The sequence below is a fragment of the Alexandromys fortis genome, unplaced genomic scaffold, assembly GCF_014885135.2.
Source record: "Alexandromys fortis isolate MF-2015 unplaced genomic scaffold, M_Fortis_MF-2015_v1.1 scaffold_53, whole genome shotgun sequence".
Taxonomy (NCBI): domain Eukaryota; kingdom Metazoa; phylum Chordata; class Mammalia; order Rodentia; family Cricetidae; genus Alexandromys; species Alexandromys fortis.
The window spans coordinates 3539477-3560369 of record NW_026067939.1 but is presented as its reverse complement, the minus strand read 5'-3'; the positions used below and the strand labels follow the sequence as shown (position 1 = coordinate 3560369).

Below are 20893 nucleotides of genomic sequence, written 5' to 3'. Positions count from 1 at the left end.
AACTGCAGGGTGGGTGGAGCTGGCGACAATCACGATGGAGGCCGGGAGGACTGGGGTTGAGTTGAGTGACAGTGTTCTGGTTCAACTCCCGTCTGGAAGTATACTCCTTCAGTCCACCCTCCAGTCACGCTTCTGTGCTGCTGGGCTCTCCTGTGAGACGCCATAGTGACGAATGGCAACTTCTGCCAGACAACGGGAAGTATCCTGATCCTAAAGCAAGACTCCTACCTAAAGTAGTCAGGAAACGGGGGCACCTGGTGTGGACTTAATGCTGTGGTTAAAACCCTCTAGCAAGCCTCAGAAAGACGGGAGGTAACTTTGTGTTTAGTCAGGGTATTCTCTTAGGCAGTGGGGAGGCTGACCAGGTATGGCCTCTCTCACCAATATTGCAGCAAATGTGATAATTGAGCGAGCCACAGTCACACGTGTTACTGCTTTCCCGTTACAGCAGGCAGAGGGGTTAAGTCGGTCCCCCCCCCCCCCAACGTAAAGACAAATATCCCATGGAGAAGACAAATGAGCACCAGCCCTAGGTATGGACAGCTACATGAGCGGGTAGCTTTAAGATGACTTCAAAGAGCAGATCTTGTTCTCCAGTCTCACCCTGAGAACAGAAACTGTAATCGGTTACCCATTTCCCAGGGTAATCAATTTTGAATCCAAATTAGCCTTCTGTTCTTTTTACCAGGAGATCTTGTGTTAGTTCTCTTCCCAGTGACTGGAGAATCTAAGTTCCATAGAACTCAGCTATGTGCCAGAACCCTTCAATGCAGAAAATAGCCAGCAAGAAACACTTTCATGCCTTCTGTTTTCTGAAACGATAGTCAGAATCTGACCAAACCACTTTTCCCTGAACGGGAGTTCGCCATCCTTCTGTAGCAGGCCCCCTACCTCACGACGGGTGGTCTCCTGCAGGCTGTCAATCACAACTTCTGGACCCAGCCTACAAAGCCGCCCATAACCAGGTAGACCGAGGGAGAGGAACATTGGGTGATGTTAGCTCTGCGAGGATTTGAAGGAAGTACTTTGGAAATTAAGGACTTCCTTTTCTATTTGAAATACTTATTACATCTATGCAGTTCAATAACCAAAGGAACAAATGCCAATAAAGCCAATATAATCTACTTTTTTTTTTTTTTTTTTTGTGGAGACCATCTGCTTGCTATGAAAAGAAAGCAGGAAGGGAGGGGGAGGATGGAAGACAGGAAGTGACTGAGGAAGACAGAAAAACCCACTAGGGTGAGAAGCCTAAAAGACCAGGGTCACAGAGCATACAATACATTCATGAGCATGGAAATCAGCCCTCTGGAATACCGACTTCATTGTTGCCATTTCCAAAGCCTTTTGAAAGTTCCTAGCTTTTTACAGCCCTTGTTAAATATATCTACAGATATGTTACGTTTCCGGGCACCCGGTTACAGCGAGCATCTGGCAGTCTGTGAAAGGCTGTGTACACCGTGGACGGAACTGCTCCTGGCTCCTGGTCGTCACTGCTGACTCAGCCTCCGGCTAAGGATGGCGCTCAACCTCCTCCGGGTCTCAGTCACCGAAGATGCTCTGCCCCTGGGAGGATGTGACTGGGGAAGGGCGGGCAGTCCGGAGCTGCTGACCTTCTTGAGCTTATCTGGGCTTAGGGAAGCTGTGGGTTTTGGCAGTCTGTGCAGGCTGGGCGGGTTGGTGCCTCGTCCACAGTTCTGCCTCGCACTGCTTTGTTGGCGGTGATTGCTGACTGCTGTGGCAGGGTAGGTTAGGGTGCCCTTGTTGAGGGAACACCGTAAGCTTCCTCCACTCCTGAGCTCCAGGAGCTGTTCTCTGGCTTGACTCAAAGCCTCTGTCAGTTCAAAGCGTTCTTCACACTCTCTCCGCACCGTTTCCTGGAGAAAAGTGTTCTGAAAAGAGATGAGGAAAAAGCAGCCCTGGCTTTAAACAGTTTATGTAAGTGACGCGTTCCTGACAGTTTAAGTCAGACTGAGCTGAAGGCAGAGGCTGTGTTCTCTGTCTCTTTCCTACACTGCCACGCGTGACAGGGAAGGGAGGAAAGTGTGTGAGGCTGGACAGAAGGCTGACAGAATGTTTAGTTCAAGCCTTGCCATTTGTGAGTGAGGTGGGGGGACCCGTTCAGGGTTCTGTCGGTGGTATAGAAGGACCCACCAAGGCTGACGTCAGTGGGATTTCAACTTCCTTGCCTCATGTCTGATAGCCACTACATATTATCTGTAAAGTCTTCACATGTTACTCTATAATGAGAGCACAGCCCAATCCATGAGGCAAACTGGTAAAATCATGAGATTGAGAAGGATAACAATATAGCAACCACAGTGGTTAAATAGCAATACTAGTTATTTCTCAGATGCTTTCCATAGAACTTAAACATACGGATCATGCATCATTCTGTAGGATAATCTCCCCCAATAGAGAACACGGTCTTAATTCCAGCAGAAATCTCCCATTAGGTTGGTGTAAGCGGTGCTGGATAGCCTGCATTAGTTGGCATCACTGCGCTGTGAAGACTACCTGAGGTAATTAACTTTGTGTTGGGCCCTGGAGAGAATGGCAGCTCACAGTCAGGAAGGCCTGCCAGGACCCCGCACACCTCCAGTGATGCCCACAAGGCCAACATCCGAAAGGCCCCAACACTTCCCAACAGCACCATCTGGGGACTGATCCTTTAACATGGGGGCTGGGGAGATCCTCAGTGTCCAAACTACAGCACAGTCTCCTACTGAAGAGGCTTGCAGCCTCATGAGATTGGCCAGAACTGGATTCTGTGAATCTAACGGAAGAGCAGATGCTACGAGTGTTCAATAAGGATGGAATTTTGGATAGGATTGTCTGTAGAAAATGCAGTATCACATAGTAGGGATATATTGAGGCAAATATAAGCAATATGATTGGATTAGAGATTCTTCATTCTTTTAAGCTGAGGAATTCTCCATTTTCACATATGGAGTCCATCACAGTTCCCTCAAAAGCCATAGTAAACATTAGGTCTTGGATCTTCCCAGTGTCCAGATACCACAAAGTGTCATCCTCAGGCATAATATGGCCATTGTAATCAGAGCAGCTGTGGTCTCCCACACTGGACGCTAACACGGAGGGCTCCTGACATTTCTCCTGCTCACCCCACTCGCTGTAAATAATTCTGCTCTAGATGCCCATGGGCTCAGGAGGTGCTGGAGTATACCGTAGGGGAAGGTTAATTGAAGTGTGTGTGTATGTGTGTGTGTGTGTTTGTGATGCTTTTAGGAGGTCGTCACCCACACTGGAGTAGGACTTTATGGAGAGGCAGCTGTTTTGGGGTTACCTATGCTCCTGCTAATGACACCACACCCGTGTTCCTGTAAGTAAGCCCAATAGAACCATGGTTCAGCAAGCTGGGTTTGATCAGTCATTGGTGGCCTGTCTAAGGTGTATAGGTGTTTGTTCATGAAAAGGGTTGCTGCACCTGGCATTGCAGGCCAACGGATCTGTAAATGGGGAGAAGGCTAGGGAGATGGTTCAGTTACTATGTGGTTGTCAAGCAATTGTGAGGACTTGAACTCAGTTTTCCCCAACACCCATGGAAAAAGTCAGGGATGGCAAAGCATGTCTCGAATCCTAGTTCTGAGAAGGCAAAGACAGGAGGCTTGTTAGGAGTTTTGGGGCCAGCTGGTCTGCCTAAACTGGTGACATGCAGGTTCAGTGAGACATCCTGTCTCAGAAAGTAAGGGGTAGAGCGATGGAGGAAGACACCCAGCATTGACTACTGGACCAGATGACTTCCACGTGTGCATGTGCTTACACACACACACAGGATGAAAAGTCAGTCATTCAATGTTGTGTCTTAAAAACAGACACACTTGCAGTGATAGCGACCTAGGAATTATCAATCAGGTTAGCCTGTAGAAATAGCCAAGGCATTTCCAAGTCTGACTCTTAGTGGAAAACATCCTCCCTGTGGGTCTACTGACTAATCTGCCATCAGCAGAACTAAATAAGAACTCAGCAGGCTAAGCTGCATCTTCCTGTATTTGAGTTTCTCGTGATTATGGGCAGAACTTTACCGAGTTACAAATTTCGTAATTAAGATACAATTTGGGCTGAGTATGGGGGTGCATACCTCTAATCCAAGCACCAGGGAGGCAGAGGCAGGCAGACCTCTGTGAGTCTGAGGACAGCCACGAGTACATAGAGAGATCCTGTCTCAAAAAATCCTAAACCAACGACAACAAAAAGACTATGGAACAGTTCCAGATCAACGCAGTAACTTTTATTAAAGCCATTAGAATGCTGGGGTCAAAGGTCCTCATTTATAGTTATATTACACACATACGTGATCCCCACTCGTGTATATTAAGGTGTTGGTCAATTATTCGCTTCTGCTGGCTTTTGGTTTTTAGAGCAATTGGAAACTACTGGCATGTAGGCTTTGTCGTCTGGCCCTCATTAGCTCCACCTGAATACTGGTTAGAAGTCGGGGTCGGGAAATATTAAGCTGCTTACGAGGAAGATTAATAAGGTGCTGTATTAGGGCCATCACATTTCCTGCTCTTGATATATTTACCAAAAAATGTTTTTACAAAAGGACACAGGAGTGAAGGTTGGTTACATAACTCGCAGAGAACCACTCCGCCTTGGAGTGGTAGAGCCCAGCCACCTCCTAGCCCTGTGCCTGTGTCTGTGTGAGGAGTCTGTCTCATCATGGCAAGCGTACACATGCCATTTCATGTCTAGGATGTCAAGGTGCTGAAAACTGGGACATTTCCATCCGATTTTCTCAAGATTCTAAACTCTAATGCTCTAACCTTTCTTTCAGAAAGAAAGTGCATGGCATTATTTATCTACTTACAGTATTATCTAGATATACAGTGTTATCTATCCGCATCACTTACCTATATATACAGTAAGCTGGCAAACGTGTAGAAGTAACCAAATTTAAGTGGGTTTCAATGAACTAGTATAAAATACTCCTGCTTAAGAAAACCATAAGAGTCAGTTTTTTTTGAAGCATGGAAAACTAAGGATAGCCACGAGCACCGAGGCAAGCAAGCCAGCAGCACAAAGGGCAGGCATAACCACATGAAAAGATGAAGCAACGCGTTGATGAGCGGAGATCACGCTAAAGAGAAATAAAACTCAACCGATCCACTGAACATGACTCTGAGCCTCTAAGAAAGTCACACTCTACAGAAGACACATCCAGGGCAAGTCCCTTCAAAACTGGCTTCAGGCAAGTGGCTTCAGGGAAGGAAAGGGTACCAAGAGCAGGTGCACGTGGAGTGTGGTGCCAGCAGGCTCCAGGCTGTGCCCTCCAGCCAGGGAGGGCTGAACCAGCCGTTGGGTTCTCAGACTGCACCCTCCAACTCCTGCTGGACACACTCCAGCCGAGAGGACGATCAGGGGTGGGGGCAGGGAGAGGCCAGCCCTCGGCAACTCGTCCTGCAAGGTTATTTAGCCTTCAGAACAAAGGATTAATTCTCTTCCTATTATTTCCCAAGCCAGGAGGACCTCTGAATTGCAAACAGGATCCACAGTTGGGAATTTCATCTGGGCCAAAACCACTGTGGTTTTGCGGATATTCTTAAGCGGATATCCTTAACACCTTCGCTTTCTCTGCTGCCGTCACAACTACTCCCCCTAAGCTGACACTACAACTCAGCTTTGTCCACAGGTAGCTTAGGTGTGATAATTTACGCAGTCATGGTGTACAATAAGGAAACCGACATTAGGAAGTTGCTATTTCAGGAGTGGGGTGGACCAGTACGATGACGGACCTGTGGATGTAGTCAGTCAGTAGCCATTAGCGGAAAATTCCATCATATGTGAAAAGAAGCCCGACCTCTGATTGGCTATATTGTTTTCAGCAATTAGGCAAGAAGTCTGGGCTGTGCAGACTCTTTTTATTTGCTTGCTTTGTTTTGGGGATAGGGTCTCACTATGCATTTCTAGCTGGCCTGGAACTCGCTGTGTAGACCAGGCTTGCCTATGTCTCGCAGAGATCCTCCTGCCTCTGCCTCCCGAGTGCTGGGACTAAAACGGTGTGCGCTAGTATGCCTGGCTGTAGCAGACTTTTAATATTCATTTTTACTGAGGGACACGAAAAAATGCAGAAGATAGAATATGCTTCATGGGGCTGAAAATTACAAGTAAACACGAAAACAATCAATGAAGCCAGCATCCTCTACCTGTCCTAGACGGGATTATCTTGGGCCACACTTTACCATCACATGGTAAAGGAATATCACGTGGCACCAAGTAAAAGAAGGGAAAAGGGGGTTTCCAAGCAGAGGCAGCAGCAGGAGAGACACAGCCAGGCATGGAACACGGCTGCTGGAAGCCACAGCTTGTAAACACAGAAGAGCCCAGCACTGAGGGAGGAGGAGGCGAGCAAGTCAGATGATGAGAACTTTGGCAGCGAGTTATCACTGGAGCCTTTCCTTGGCTCCGAGAGGGCCAGCTGGTTCATGGGAAGAGCTTTCAAGCAGGGCACTGGCACAACCACGCTGGCATGAAAGGAAGCTCTCTCTGCCAGCTTTGTGAACGACATCGTGCGGGGAGGTGGGGGACAGAGCTGGAGACAGAGAACGGCAGGGGCTCAAAGTTTTCACGGAGGGTTAGTGTGGCCTAAGGAGAGAGGAATTACTGTGCCACCCGTTGGTGCTGGGCACTGTCTACAGCCACCTCAAAACTCTCAGATAAAGGTTGCTTCAATTGGACTTAAAATAATCGATTGCTTAATTGTACTCCCACGGAGCAGGCTAGTATAAAGTTGAAAAATGTAAATTAGCTCCCCTCTACTTAACTTTCTAGTATTAGAAGTGGCCGGTTCCCCACTGTTTGAGAACGTGAGACTGGCTGGTTTTTATACTTATTTCATTCTTTTTTTAAACGCCTAGAGACAACTGAGTGTTTTCAGTTCCAAACACAGAGAAGAAGCAAGGGAAGGCTTGGCCAAGTGATTTGATCACTCTGAAGGGGAGAGCTCCATTTGCGGGGTTTCAGAATCAGCTGTCTTTGGCATAACTGGGGGTGGGGGGACGGGCACTGCCAGGAAAGAGGTCTTCACTGAAGAATAAGCACAGATGGCCTTGTTCGTGTTTTACACTAACGAGACCCTGACCAGTCACGGAATGACAGATGACACAGTTTCTACCAACTCTAACCAGACAGAACCCAGGACAGCGGGTGGCCAGCCAGCTGAGGGGAGCAGGCACCTGAGGCAAGGAGAAGTTCAGTGAGGAAAGGTGTGGGTACCAGTTAGCAAAGATGCGCGCAGCCGCCGTGCAGCTGTCTGTTCAAGCACAAACACTGCAGAAAGACAAAAAATGGCTTTTTGGTGAAATAGGAATGAGAAACTAAGTAAAATTTTAGGAACGAAGATGGATTTTAGGTTGACTGCATTAAAATTATATACTCATGCTTCCAAACACAATAAAACCAACTATCGTAGGTTTATCAGTAGAAAAGCTTCAGAAATGACAAAACCTCTCAGAATAATGGTCTTCAAGAACCAGGTGTTCAAGAGGAGGGAGAAGAGGGGAAAGACACGCGGTATTCAGGATTTTCTCCTCTAAGTCGTCAATCAGACTCTGATATCTTGTCACCGCTAATGACGTACAACAAAACAGCACCTCCATGTTTCTCCGGATGTCACTCTCCTGACGGCCTTTCCCTCGCCACAGGCAGAGATACCCAAGTCTACCCGTGCTCCTTGACCAGATCCTTGGGTTCTCAATCCAGCTGTCCCTGCTTTCTGCCAGCCGACCCTAAGCATGACCTTTAAGAGCTCTTACCCTTTGAAAGAGAAAACTGATGCTGTAGTATGATGTGTCCTTTAGACTTGCGTTTCCCCTGCCTCTGCTTCCCAAGAGCTAGGATTAAAGGTGTGCACCACCACACCTGGCCTATTTTTGAATATTTTTTAACTACCATTAGATGGGCTACAAGAACTACAGAATTTGAAAGTTCTGCCCCTCTTCTTCTCTTGTTTATGGTCTTAAACAAAAAAGACTGAGCTCTGTTTTCCTGTGGATCTGCTTCTTAAAAATTATACTCTTCCTCTTGACTACAAGACCATAACGAGGCCCTTACACTGGGCCACACTGTCTTGACAGAATTCCTGTGGAATGCATAGGAGGGGACCACTGGTACCACAAATACATGACCTATTTTACTTTGGCTTTAATAACAATATGCTACTCGCTCACATCGTCTACCCGCTCTCTCGTTTGCTTCCGATGTTCCAGCTTTTTAGTGTGTGTCTTCTCCCCCAATAAGAATGTTTTGGAATCTTGTTCAAATTTGCATTGCCAGTAGCTTTGTTTTTTCCACTCCCTGTCGGGGAGAGGGGGTTACCCACCTCCTCCCAGTCCTGCTTACGGCATTGTTGTCGCTGTGAAAGGCCACTCTGCCTTTCAGAGGCCTCAGCCTCCTTCTTACCCTTTCTATAGTTAAAAACAAATTCCACTCTCTCCTTGTCCTCTCGAAAGGGAACAGGGCTTTCCTCCCCTTAATTAGCTTCCTTAGGAGAACACTAATTTATCTCCATCCTAATGGGAGCTTTCCTCCACGTAATCACAGCTTAAAATTCTCCAGACTCCGAGGAACTTAAAGTGTTTACAGAACATGGCTAGAAACACACAGGACTCTTCGTCTTTTATGACTTTCTTTACAGCCCACATTCTTCCCGCTCGCCAATCCTATCGCTTCCATTGGCTCATTCCCATTTTATAAGTATATTCTGGACATTGGCATGTTTAGTGGGAGAACGGCCTTGGTAGTTATTTACGCAGATTCCAGCTCTCACTATTTAACCTGAGGTGATATTTTGGTAACTTCTGATGGAAAAACCTAGTCTACTTGCTCCCCCCCCCCCCGTCCCCATGAGAGGTATTTCCTACACACACAAAATTTTCACTAACTTTATTTTATGAACTACACTTTCTCCCCTCTAGTAATGGTTCATTACTATTTACATACTAACCTAATATCTATCTTTCAGAAGCCCATATTTTGTTTCATTTTTAACTATTTTATTTTAGGTGTATATGTGTGTACTTGAATGTACATTTGTGCACCATATGTGTATAGGAGTCCTCGGAAGTCGAAAGAGGTATCAGATCCTCTGGAACTAGAGTTATAGACAGTTGTGAGCTGTCATCTGGGTTTTGGGAACTGACCCAGGTCATCTGGAAGAACAATTGCTCTTCACTGCTGAGCCATCTCTCTAGTCCCAGAAGGTCATATTGTAAAAAAAAAAAATGAAACGTCTTAAAAATGCCTTTCATTCGCAACTAGGAGCAAGATGTGATGAGTTCTCCTCAGCTCTCGATCTATAAAGAGATCCACTCCCCACTTGTAGTTTTGCTAACATCACCTCTAGAGGGTGTGGTTAGAAGACATAAGTGTAGACTCATACAATGGAATACTTGGTTTCTAGTGGGTGGAACTGATTGAGAAGGATTAGGGAGGTGTGGCTTAGTTGGAGAAGGTGTGTCACTCACTGGGGGCAGGCTTTGAGGTTTCAAAAGACTGGCCCCATTCCCAATATCTCTTTTTGCCTCCTGCTTGTGGATCAAGATCTGAGCCCTCAGCTGCTGCTCCATGCATCTACCTCCATGTCCTTGCTCCACCACCATAAACTCTAACCCTCTGGAAGTGTAAGACCAACTAAACTTTTTATTTTATAAACTGCCTTGGTCCTGGTGTTTTAATACGGCAATAGAGAAATAACAAATACAGAAGCTTTTGATGGTCCTAGGGCCCCATCCTCCTAATAGTTACATCTTAGGTACTTACCTACCTTGCATGTAGGATTGGACTTACTGACTCATTTGGAATGAACAGAATGTAAAAAAAAGCTATGGACAACTGTGGGATGCCACTTCTGGGTTACCTAAGGACTGTGGCCTCTGTCTTAGCTTCTGTCTTGGCACCCACTCTCTACTTGCCCTGGGGGAAGTCAGCAGACACTGTGAATTCTTTTCTGAAGAGGCCCATGTGTCATGGAATTGAGGTACACCTCTGGCCAACAGCCACAGGCTCTCTATTAACAGCCCATGAGAGTATTAGCCTGCTAATATAACTTTGCTCATTGGAGCAAGCTAGAAGCCCAGCCTCTCTCAGTAGAGCCTCTGGCTGAAACTGTTGCCTCATGGATACCCTCACACCAGCTCTTCCAGACCTTCAACCACAGACCTTCAACCACAGACACCCAGCTAAACTACAGCAGCTTCCTGATCCACAGAAATAAGATGTTGAGGGGGGGTGTCTCAATGGTGAGGGGGTACTTTTTGTACAACCGTGAGGGCTAAGCCTGAGGTTGTCCTGGAATCCACAAGCAGAATCACTCCTGGAAGAGTGGTTCTTCCTGGGAAAGGAACTTTTGTGCCACAGAGATCCAGACTTAAATCTCGGCTCCCTCGCTGTGTGAGCCTGTGGAAACCACCCAGGCTTGTGGGCTCCTCACTGGTGACGTACAAATAATGGCTACTTTATAGTGGGTGGCACTCTCATGGAATAGTTTATCCAATCCTTAGTTCAGCCTTGTGATTCTTTATGATAGGCTCATTTCATATCTATTTTTTCATATTTATAAGGATGGCAGAAGCTTTCCATTTTGGTTAGCAATTTAAAACTAGCAAGAAAATGGTGTTTATTGTTAACATTTCATATTATCACTAGCACTTTCCATTCACGTCTTTATTAAGATGCCAACAGGGCCAACAAAACTCTTCCTTCTCGCTAGCATTCAAAACTGTCCATTTGCCTTTATATGCTATATCGTCATAAGTGGGATCAAATATTAAAATTAATTGCTACACTATTTCTAAATTGTTTAGTAGTTCATAAATAAGCAAGAGAGAAAAGTTCTCAATAACAACGAGTCTACTTCAGTTGTAAAACACTGCTGAAATAGCTCCGCACACGTAAGACAGAAGACTCAAGCAAGGAAGCTGCATTGGAAGGGCGGGCTGGCAGAGCTGTAAGCCATGAAAGTCAAATTATCTCTACAGCGTCTGGATTTCCTTTTTAGCATAAGCAGCATGCGCTCGGGAAATTACTTGGACAAGATTTAATGTTAAAGCAAGTGAGATGTAATCTGTAAAGATTTCTAGCCTTGGAGCTTTTAGGTGATCATTGGCAACACAGAACTGATTCACAGAAAGGGCTCAAGCCATAACGGGACAGCTGTGTCACACCCTGCCCCCATGGCTCGCAGAACCTGGCGGAAGAGGGAGTGGAGTCTAAGAAGCAGGACTGAGGTTTCTCGCTAATGTGACAAGACCCTTGTACTTATGGACTCAGAGGACAAAGCTGCCTGAACAAGACTCCCATGGGATCAAGACAGTCAGCACTCCAGTATGGAGGGGGGAGGGGCTGGTGAGCCTCCCACCCCTGGCTGAGAAGCAATGCTGACCACTGATGGCTGCTAGGGGAAAGAGAGCCAGTTTTCTCTAGGGGTGTGGCTTCGGGTAGATGGGCTGTGTCCCAGTGATGGCTGCACACCCATGGGCAGAACTAACTGATCTGTTATTAAAACAAACAAACAAACAAACATCAAGTTGGGAAGAGGACATGGGGGGGGTCAATGAGTGGAAAGAAGGGGAGGGATGGATGTGTATGACTACGACTAACAAATACGTTGTATGCATGCATAATTTTCTCAAAGAGTAAAGGATGCTTAAACATAAGAGAACTATCCCACAGAGGCTAAGGGATGCCATGGAGCCAGCGTGTGACTCTTTCCTTGGCGTCAAGCTGCCTGTCTCACGTGTGACTGTTGGTCTGCTTTCTAAAGGGCCGTGCTCTTGGCTGCGGGGTCACCTGCTTCCTACCTCTTCCTGGGACTGGCTGAACTGCTGCAGCAGCTGCGTTTGGGCCAGCATTACTCTTTCCAGCTCGTCTGACTTCTGTTTCATTTCCTTCTTCAAGTCTTCTGAAACTGAGTCATCGCGGCTGGCTTCCTGCTTCAAGCGACACTCGAATTCTGCAACCAGACTCTTCAGGTCTTCGATCTCTTTCCTCTTGGACTCGGATTCCTCAGTATATCGTGTGTGGGATTCGTGGAGCTTTTCTTGGAGAGAGGCCACTTCGAGCTGCAGGTCTTTTGTAGCGCCTGCGATTAAGTCAGCTATCTGTAAGATAAATGGCACATGAGTTTACAGGCAACTGTTTCCAGGGAACAGCAGAACTCTTGCTGTTGCTGCAAAGTTTCTTCTGATAAACCAGGGTGCTTTTCTACCTTTACGATAAAAGCAAATCCTATGACATAGAGGCCTTCAGATATTTTTAAAGTCAACACAGATTTTTATTTATTTTTTTCTAAAATGGTATCCCATTGACTACTTGGGCACCCTTGGAAATACTTAAACCTCCGTGATTGTATCGAGCTGCGAAAGGTACTCATTTTCCGCAAACAGATGGGAGAGGGCTTGGCTGGATGCGGGGGCCTCCAAGTGCCCGCCTGATGTTTGGAGACACAGTGAGAGAGGCACAGCTGTACTCCTCTGGGGTCAAAACAGCAAGTTTGCCTTTGACGTACTTTTTTCCCCTATATATTGGTGTACCTCAAACACTAGCTCTGTCTTCTACAGCGGCACCCCACCCCATCCCCACTTCTCGTGATCACAGATATTCCGGATTGTTCTATAGTGGGGTAACAGCAAATGTTTTCTAAACATCCCCCTGGGTTAGATCTGCATCTAATTTCAGTGGTGAAATCCCTTTGCCGCTGCTGCTAATTTGCCGCCAGTGGAGACCGAGCAGGGACGAGAGACGCTTAGCAGGCTCTGGAGAGTCAGGCCTGGCTACAGAGCACTGGGAAGACAACCAGAATGACTGAAGAAGTAAGTGTTAAATCTGAGCGACTTGAACTGAAGAAGTAGCCACTAAGCCGGTCATTACGGCGATCCGGGGAACAGCAGGACAGCGCATCAATGTGCTGCCCCTCACACAAGAGCACTAGACAACCCAGGGAACCTTCTGCCCATAGCACACAGTCTGCAGAAGGGAAGAGACTTCTCTTCCTTCTTGAAAGACAAAACAGTGAGCTTGGTGGCTCACTCCTAAATTCTAGCCAAGGCAAGAGAATCACTGGGACTCTGTGGCCAGCTGGAGCTTCATGGTAAGTGCCAGAACAGAGTGAGTTACTGTCTTAAAATACCAAAACCAACCACACAAAACCCCCCAAACAACAGCAAGCAAACAACAGAAGAGCAGGCATGCCAACCATGTCGTAAGTCCTCTACTTATGGTCCAGTAGGAAACCAGCCACGGGGACTCTGGCAACACCACAGACGTGAGTTTCCAGAGCTCTGGGGACCACTGCTGAAGAACGGTATGCATGAAAAATTAGTTTCAAATGTCCAATTTACATAAGGAATAACTGCTGGAAGAAATCTCTCACCACCATGAGTCACTTCAGGAATTAATATTCTACTATTTTTCAATTAATTCAGAAGAAGGAAAGGGGTTACCGTTAGGTCTGAACAGTGGTCCCTCCCTCCGGGCAGAGATGACAAAGAACAGCAAGCTATCCTTTGACAGGGGTTTTCAGAGACACAAATAGGTCTGGATTTAAAAAAGGGGGTGGGGTCAACATTTCAAAATCAGATTTCTCTGATAACATTTGAATTTAGACTTCTCTTAAGTAACGGTGCCATTTTGTTTGCATCCCTCTGCCCATGGGACCCCAAGCTACTCAGGACGACTGCAGGCATGAGGTGAAGGGAGGAAGGAGATGGCACTCTGTGGAGCCCTTGATGCAGGAGCTATGCAGCAAGATGTGTAGACCTGGCTAGGACAGGCTACATCATCAGCGGAGTGGAGGCACCAAGCTCCCGGCACATGCATCATGGTTTTAATAGGAATTCATTTAAAAAAAAATCAGATTCAAAGATGAAATCCTCAAGAATTTCAAGCCAGAAGCATCTGCAGGGCATTCTGAGCAGGGCCAGGCACTACTGTGGCGTGTTCTCTCGTAGCTGGCCCTCCTGTCCTCTGTGAACCCCACAATGGCTCCACATCTGTCTTCACACAAACACAGAGCCTCTTAGGCTGTTGGTGCTTACTTAACATGAATTCTTTAAAAAAAATTTTCTTCGATTTATTTATGTTTATGAGTGTTTGTCTTGCATGTATGTCTGTGTGCCATGTGCATACTAAGGCCAGAAGAGAGGGTTGGAGCCTTGGGAAGGGGAGTTACGGGAGGGTGTGAGCCGTCACACAGGTGCTTGGATTTGGATGGGAGTCACCTGCAACCAATGCTCTTAATGCACAGCTTTTTCTCTAGCCCCTGACTTGGATTTAAAAAACAAATTCAAAATTATATTTTAGAAACATTTATCTATTTGTGTGTGTGTGTGTGTGTGTGTGTGTGTGCACATGTGTGTAAGAGGAGATCATGCCGGAGCTGGTTCCCCACTTCCACCACGTGGGTCCCGGGGATTGAATTCATTTTTTTTAGGCATGGTCCTGCTGAGTCATCTAGGACCTCTAGTATGGATTCTTAACAAGCCTTTTCAGTTTCACACTGACTTTTGATTCACTCTCTTGCCATCTGCCTCTCTCTCCCTCTTTTTCTCCCCTCCTTTTCTTTCCTTCCTTCACTTAAGTCCTACAAATGCAAGAACAACTTGCCCAACTTGGTGGTATACGTCTGTAATCCCAACCCTTGGGAGGCTGAGGCAGGAGGATGTCTCCTAATTAAGTAAAATCAACAACTAACAGACAAAGGGCACTTCAACAGACTCATTACTTTTATAGTATTTTTCCTCATCCAAAAATGGATTAATAAAATCAATAAATTTTTATTAATTAATAAATTAAATATCAATAAAATGTAACAGTTACTTAATTTATAATTAATTAATATTAAAACATCTCTATTAATAAATGAAATTAAAAATACCTCTAGTTAAGAAGACTAAATTCTAGGAAGGACATTTTTAATTGTGTAAAATGCTTTATTATCTTTACTATTAGACCAGGAGTCAAGCTAGTCATTAGTTATGAGGTGTTGTCAGTAGAAAGCAAATGCATTCGGAGCTTGGCCAAGTGCTTTTGTAATTTGCCTCCAGTATCTTTTCTGAACCACTGTCTGTGTGGGCAGAACGAAGATACGGTAACCATGATCGCACTATCAAGCTAGAGAAAGGAAGGCACGCCTGAGAACACGAGGTTCTGTCGCCGGACTGCGGCACAGACAGTGGTGAACAGACCTTCTTCTGCAGGTCCTCCTGTTCTTGCTGATACTTCTGAATTACTTCCTGGTGCTTTTCTTTCTCAATGTCAAGTTCCAGTCTAGCTTCTTCCTTAAAGAGAAGAGCTTGCTCTTGGAACTCAATGAGATGCCGGGCTCTTTCTTTGGTGAGCTCAGCTTCAATCTGGAAAACAGTTTTCAATATTAAAACACACAAAGCCACTTTACCTTGGAACAAGCACGTTCAATACATTTTCAGACTGTAATTTTTAAAAGAGCCAAACAGCAAGTTTGTAATTATAGTAGTCTAATGTTTCTAGTATTAAAAATGCTAGCATAGAAGTTAGCCCCTCAAAGTTGACCTTGGGCCAAATATTCTAGTAACGAAAACCTGGAAATTTAGTAGAGGCGACACTTTTTAGAACTACAAAAAGTGGAGTCACGTATTCCACTTAGGATGATTAAGAGCTTAATCATTGACACTGCCAGCTCCATCCTCATCAGGAGGCGTGGGAAAACAAACCAAAGCAAAGCAAATGCCCTCTATCCCCATACTGAGGTTGGACTACGTTCAGCTGAAAGAGGAGCAAATGCTGATGTCTCAGTGGAAGGTTGCAGGGGGGTATGGCGTCATAGACTGTGATTTTAGTGTGACAGAGGCCAGAGGAATGCGAAGGAGACAGACACTCATGTCCCCATCCACATGTAGGCTCAGACAGAATCGCAATGCAGGGAGGGACCTTAGAAACCCCTGGTTCAGTCTCTCATGCTTCGGTGGAAAACACACATAAGGACTTTGGTTTGAGATGGAACTGAGGCTCAGTCCTGACTCTGACACTTGCTAGCTGTGTGATCTTACTTTTGTGAGTATACCTCTCCTGGTGGAGCTATAACTAGTTCCTGTGGGAGCCTTTGTGGGGATTAAGTGAGGCAAAGCATCTGTGGAAGCTTGCAGCACGGGCAAGAATTCAACAGGCAATGCGGGTTGCCTCCACGTGCCAGGGCTGCTGTCTACCACGGAACTGATCTCGAAGGACGTTCCGCGGTGCCTCACGCCTCACAAAACCATAACTCACTCCGTCCCCGGCAGGAGTTTCCATTTCAGACATCACTAAGCAAGTATTCAGCAGTTTTTCCTGTAGTTGAGCCAGCGTCTTCTTCAATGTGGCTTTTAACTACTGGCTTTGGCTTTGCCTACTAGATAGAGCAAGGGGGGAGACACCTGTGAGTAAAAGCTCCCCACTGCAGACTTCATCTCCTGAGATCAGAGATGAGATCCGAGTGGCAGACCAGCTCCGGGTACGCACTGTGTCGTTCTATGGGGTGTGGTGAATGCCTGGATCCCCGGGAAGAGACGGCCAAGCCTGATTGCTTCTGACTGTTTGATTCTGGACATTAAGAGAAAAGACGAGGTCTGTATTAATTTCTCAAGGGATCCAGGACACAGAAAGTCTGTAAAGTGAATTAAGAGACTAGCCCCAGGGTCAGCAGGACTTACTGCCCGGAGGACAGGATTGCTCAATGGCAAAGTGTAGACAAAACAAGAGGAGATATTCCGGCTCTCTCAAAACACGAGGAGATATTCCGGCTCTCTCAAAATACATTCCTACATTGTTTGGGGAAGGGTGACTGGTGGGTGACCTTGAAGGGACATCACAGGACTGTTCAGAGGGGAAAGAACACTTCTCTGAAGATCAGACGCCTGTGACCACCTGCCTCTAGGTAGACAACTCACAGATGCCCTGCACGTTCACGAGTCTGGACAACACCCCGAAGTCTATTTCTCCCTTGTTTACCCTACATCTGGACTCAGCATCATCCCAGCTGTTCCCTTCTCTCCACAGCACACGAAAGATGCCTTTACCCCATTTTACTACACCTGTCTTCCTGCTATTCTACTTCTGACAAAGGCCCCTCTAGCCTTTCCGCAGTCCGTGTCGCGTGGGACACAGTTCTTCAGGAAACATAGACTCGTTTATTCTCTTAGTGGCTTCTCAATGCATCAATTAAAAAAGAGCCAAAACTCCCCACAAGCATGTTTTACTAGGCCGCTCCTGGCCTACAGGACATCTTCGTGGGGACTGCCGCGAACCCCTTCCTTTGGATGAAAACAGGTCACACCGGGTGTTTGCTTGGTAAGCACAGCACCGGCTGGATTCCAACCCGCTTTTCCCGTGGTCAGAACTATGCCGGGTGCAGACTGAACTCTGTACACGGCACCTTTTGGCTTTCACCACCTTGGCTTCCACCACCTTCCCCATCTGGCTATTGTGCTTCAGCAAAACTGGAAGGGTAATTCAAGAACACACTGAAGGAAGAAACTCTGTCCAAAAGGTTTGGAAAGTTAAAGGCAGAACTTTGAGTGTTAATTGTTTATAAGTTGCCCAGACACTATATTTTTTTTTAAGCAACTTGATTTTTTCAACATTTTTCTTTTCTCTTTCTTTCTCCCCCTTCCCACTCTTCTCTCTTTGCACTGGGGCTGGGGTTGACTCTAGGGCTGACTACATGTGAACCAGAAAGAGCTCTACCACTAAACTATAGCTTCAGGGCCTTAAACAGTTTTGGAGCACTCCGGGACAAAATGGCTACCAAGGCACTAAAGTATCAAGTATAAAACTGGAAAGAACCTGTAATTATTTCAGGACAGACTATATCTTTTAAAATGTGGGTTGATTATTCAAAATTGGAGAATAATTAGGCACAAAAAGTAGGCGGGACAGGATAAACCATAAATCAGATGACAGTGGACTTCGGAAGAACTTTCTACAAAAGTAATTTCCTCATTTTGTTTATAGAGAAGGGGTCACTTAGGAGCTAGACCAGTTGTCCCTTGATGGAGATGAAACAAAGAGCAAAGTTTAGGACGGAAAAGGGGATGCCTGGAGTGAGCACAAGGGAGAGCCTCTCCCCTTTGGACTATTGCAGGAAAAGGAGGAAGAAAAAGAATGGAACGAATGGGAAATGGGCAAGAGAAGCACTGCAGGCAGGCGGGAGAAGGGGGACTGGCCGGTACCAGTCTGCTCTTCAGGTGGCACGAGTTAAAGAAAGACAAGTAAAATGGAACACTTCGGGACGCTGCGACAAGGTGTCCCTACGGCACAAAGCCACCGATTCCCTCGTGATCTGCCTTAGTCAGAATGAAACGGCAAGTCCATGGCCACAGAGATTTACTTAACCGCATTCCTTACCATTGAGAAGAGGAATTCAGGCCACGTGTGTGGCTATGTTTTTATACAGGCTGTTAAGTGGCTTAGATGGCAAGGCGAGTTTCATGCAATATAAATTCTTCTTTTGATGATGTTCAAATACAGCACAGATTATTTTATATGCAATAACTCAGTTATTTTAGAAACCGTGGGCAAAAAGATTTCTAAAAATAAGCAGGAGCATTACGCAAGTTCAAAAACGACACAAGATAAAACCTATGTACGAAGCCTAGGGTTTAGGTTTTTTTCCTGTTCATCTGTGTCCTCTTCTGGTCCAACCCACATCCTTGCTAGAGGCTCCTGCTGACTCCAGAGCACCCGAGAAACTGCTTCCGGCCTACCTTTAGTGTCTGCACTGAAGTACAGTCCTTGTATCTCACGCACTCTGTGGCTGATATGGAAGAACAAAGTACTGTCTTTTCGCTACTTCCACAGTGGAATTTCTGTGGCTGACTTTGTTATTCTTTGTTGTCCGTGGAAACAATTCCCATGTGATAACATCGCTGCCTGGTATTCCACAACATCCAGCATCTTCCAAATCAATTTTAGAGGCCAAACCAGGAGCCAGAGCAGTCAATTCTGTTTGACAGTGCACAGACCACTTGTGAAAATCTATCTCCTGAAGAGAAAGTGTTGTGCTGTTTTCCAGACAGAAAGCTGAGATACTGTTGAAAACCAGTATTCCCCAACATTCAGCCTGAGAAGGAGGCTGAGAGGAAAAGCACAGGGCCCCCAGCGGTATGAGCTGCCATAATGAAACTCACTGTTTTGTACACTAATAAAAAATTGATAAAAGGAGAAAAGCAAACGAAGCAGCTCCACGGAGATTACGCAATACACCAAAGATGGGCACGGGCACAGAGGCGGGTGGGCACGCCACTGTTTGGGGACTCTCTGGTTCCGTGAGCTCTGTTCTTTCAGAAAACCTGTCTCCCCACACGCCTACAGAGCACACTGGCTGAAGGCACAGATTCATGGTTTAGTTTTAAAATACTGCAATATTTCTATTAATGACTTTGAATTTAATTCTACCTTGGCCAGAGAAAATACTTTACATGCCTCGAATCCTTTCACAGTTTGTAACACACACTATGGTCCATTTTGGTAAAAGGTTCACAGGCACATGAGAATGTAGCAGTGGGCAGCAGAGAACGCTACAAATCATGCCATGCCAAGTTGGTTAATAGCTTTCTTCAGGGTGGCTTTTAAAGATAAATCAACATGCTATTTTCTATACTATTTATTCCTTCTGTTTTTTTTTTTTTTTTGCTACTTTCCTATCTGTTATTAAGAGAAAGATACTAACTTCTAAACCGTGCAATTCTTCCTCCTTGCAGTTCCATCAGGTTTACTTTGTGTACTAATACATATTGTAGATATACTTTTCTGTCTGTATAATTTGTGTGTGCGATTGTGTACAGTGTATATGTGCACCCATGAGAACACATGCAGAAGCAAGACAAAGACACTGTGTGCTGTGTCCTGCTTCACCGCTCTCCTGGATTTATTCCCTGGATGCAGCATCTCTCACGGAACTTGGAACCAGGTTTGCAGCCAGCAAACTTCAGCAAATGCCTATCTCTACATCCTACAGCACCGGTGAGAGCCACGCCTACCTTTTTTACCAGGGTGCTGGAGACTTGAACTTTGTTTGAACACTTGGGATTATTATGATTTCTTATGGAAAGGACCCCTTTATCATTATGAAATGAATTTTATTTGGCAATATCATTTACAGTGCTGGGGATCAAATCCACAGTCTTGTTCTTTCTAGGTACATGCTCTATTACTGTTGAGCTGTAATTCTAGGCTTCTGATTTTGTGTTTTTAAAATAATATTTTAAAATTTAAGCACACAAAAAAACCAAGATAGCTAAAACAATCCTGAATAATAATAGAACTTCAGGAGGTATCACCATCCCCAATTCTAAGTTGCACAACAGAGCTATAGTAAAAAAGAAAAATAAAACCCCAGCATGGTATTAGCACAAAAACACACACATCAATCAATGAAATAGAAGTAAAGACTCAGACATAAATCCACACATCTGTGGGCACTAGAGTTTTGACAAAGAAGCTTGTCTCAGTTAGGTTTGCATTGCTGTGAAGACACACGACCACAGCAACTCTCATAAAGAAACCATTTAACTGGAGTGGCTCGCTTACAGTTTCAGGGGTTCCGTCCATTATGATCGTGAAAGGGAGCCTGGCTGTGTGCAGGCAGATGTGGAGCTGAGAGTGCTACATCTTGTCGGCAGCAGGAAGTTACACTGAGGGAAGCGTGAGCAAAAGAGACCTCAAAGCCCGCCCCACAGTGACACACTTCCTCCCACAAGGCCACACCTCCTAACAGTGCCACTCCCTTTGGGGGCCACTTTCTTTCAAACTACCACAAAGCTAGATACATGTACTGGGAAAAGACCAGCATCTTCAGCAAATGGTGCAGGCCTAACTGGGCAGCTGCATGCAGGAGAATCCAAATAGATCCATATTTACCACCCTG

At 45.7% G+C, this 20893-nt stretch overlaps 1 protein-coding gene across 4 annotated transcripts in view; it reads right to left on the bottom strand.

Annotated features, from left to right (window-relative positions):
- Nucleotides 1-1390: 1390 nt before the first annotated feature.
- The window catches only part of Lekr1 (leucine, glutamate and lysine rich 1), a 118647-nt gene continuing 99144 nt past the window's right edge, over nucleotides 1391-20893 (bottom strand). For 3 of the 4 annotated variants that reach the window (XM_050147479.1, XM_050147480.1, XM_050147481.1), the window contains exons 11-13: nucleotides 15201-15365; nucleotides 11817-12116; nucleotides 1391-1889 (exon numbers count right to left, since the gene is read on the bottom strand). In XM_050147479.1, the coding sequence (XP_050003436.1) occupies nucleotides 1488-1889; nucleotides 11817-12116; nucleotides 15201-15365 (867 nt within the window). In that variant the 3' untranslated portion in view covers nucleotides 1391-1487. The remainder of the gene's footprint in view (nucleotides 1890-11816; nucleotides 12117-15200; nucleotides 15366-20893) is intronic. The other variant, XM_050147482.1, reaches the window with a different exon arrangement.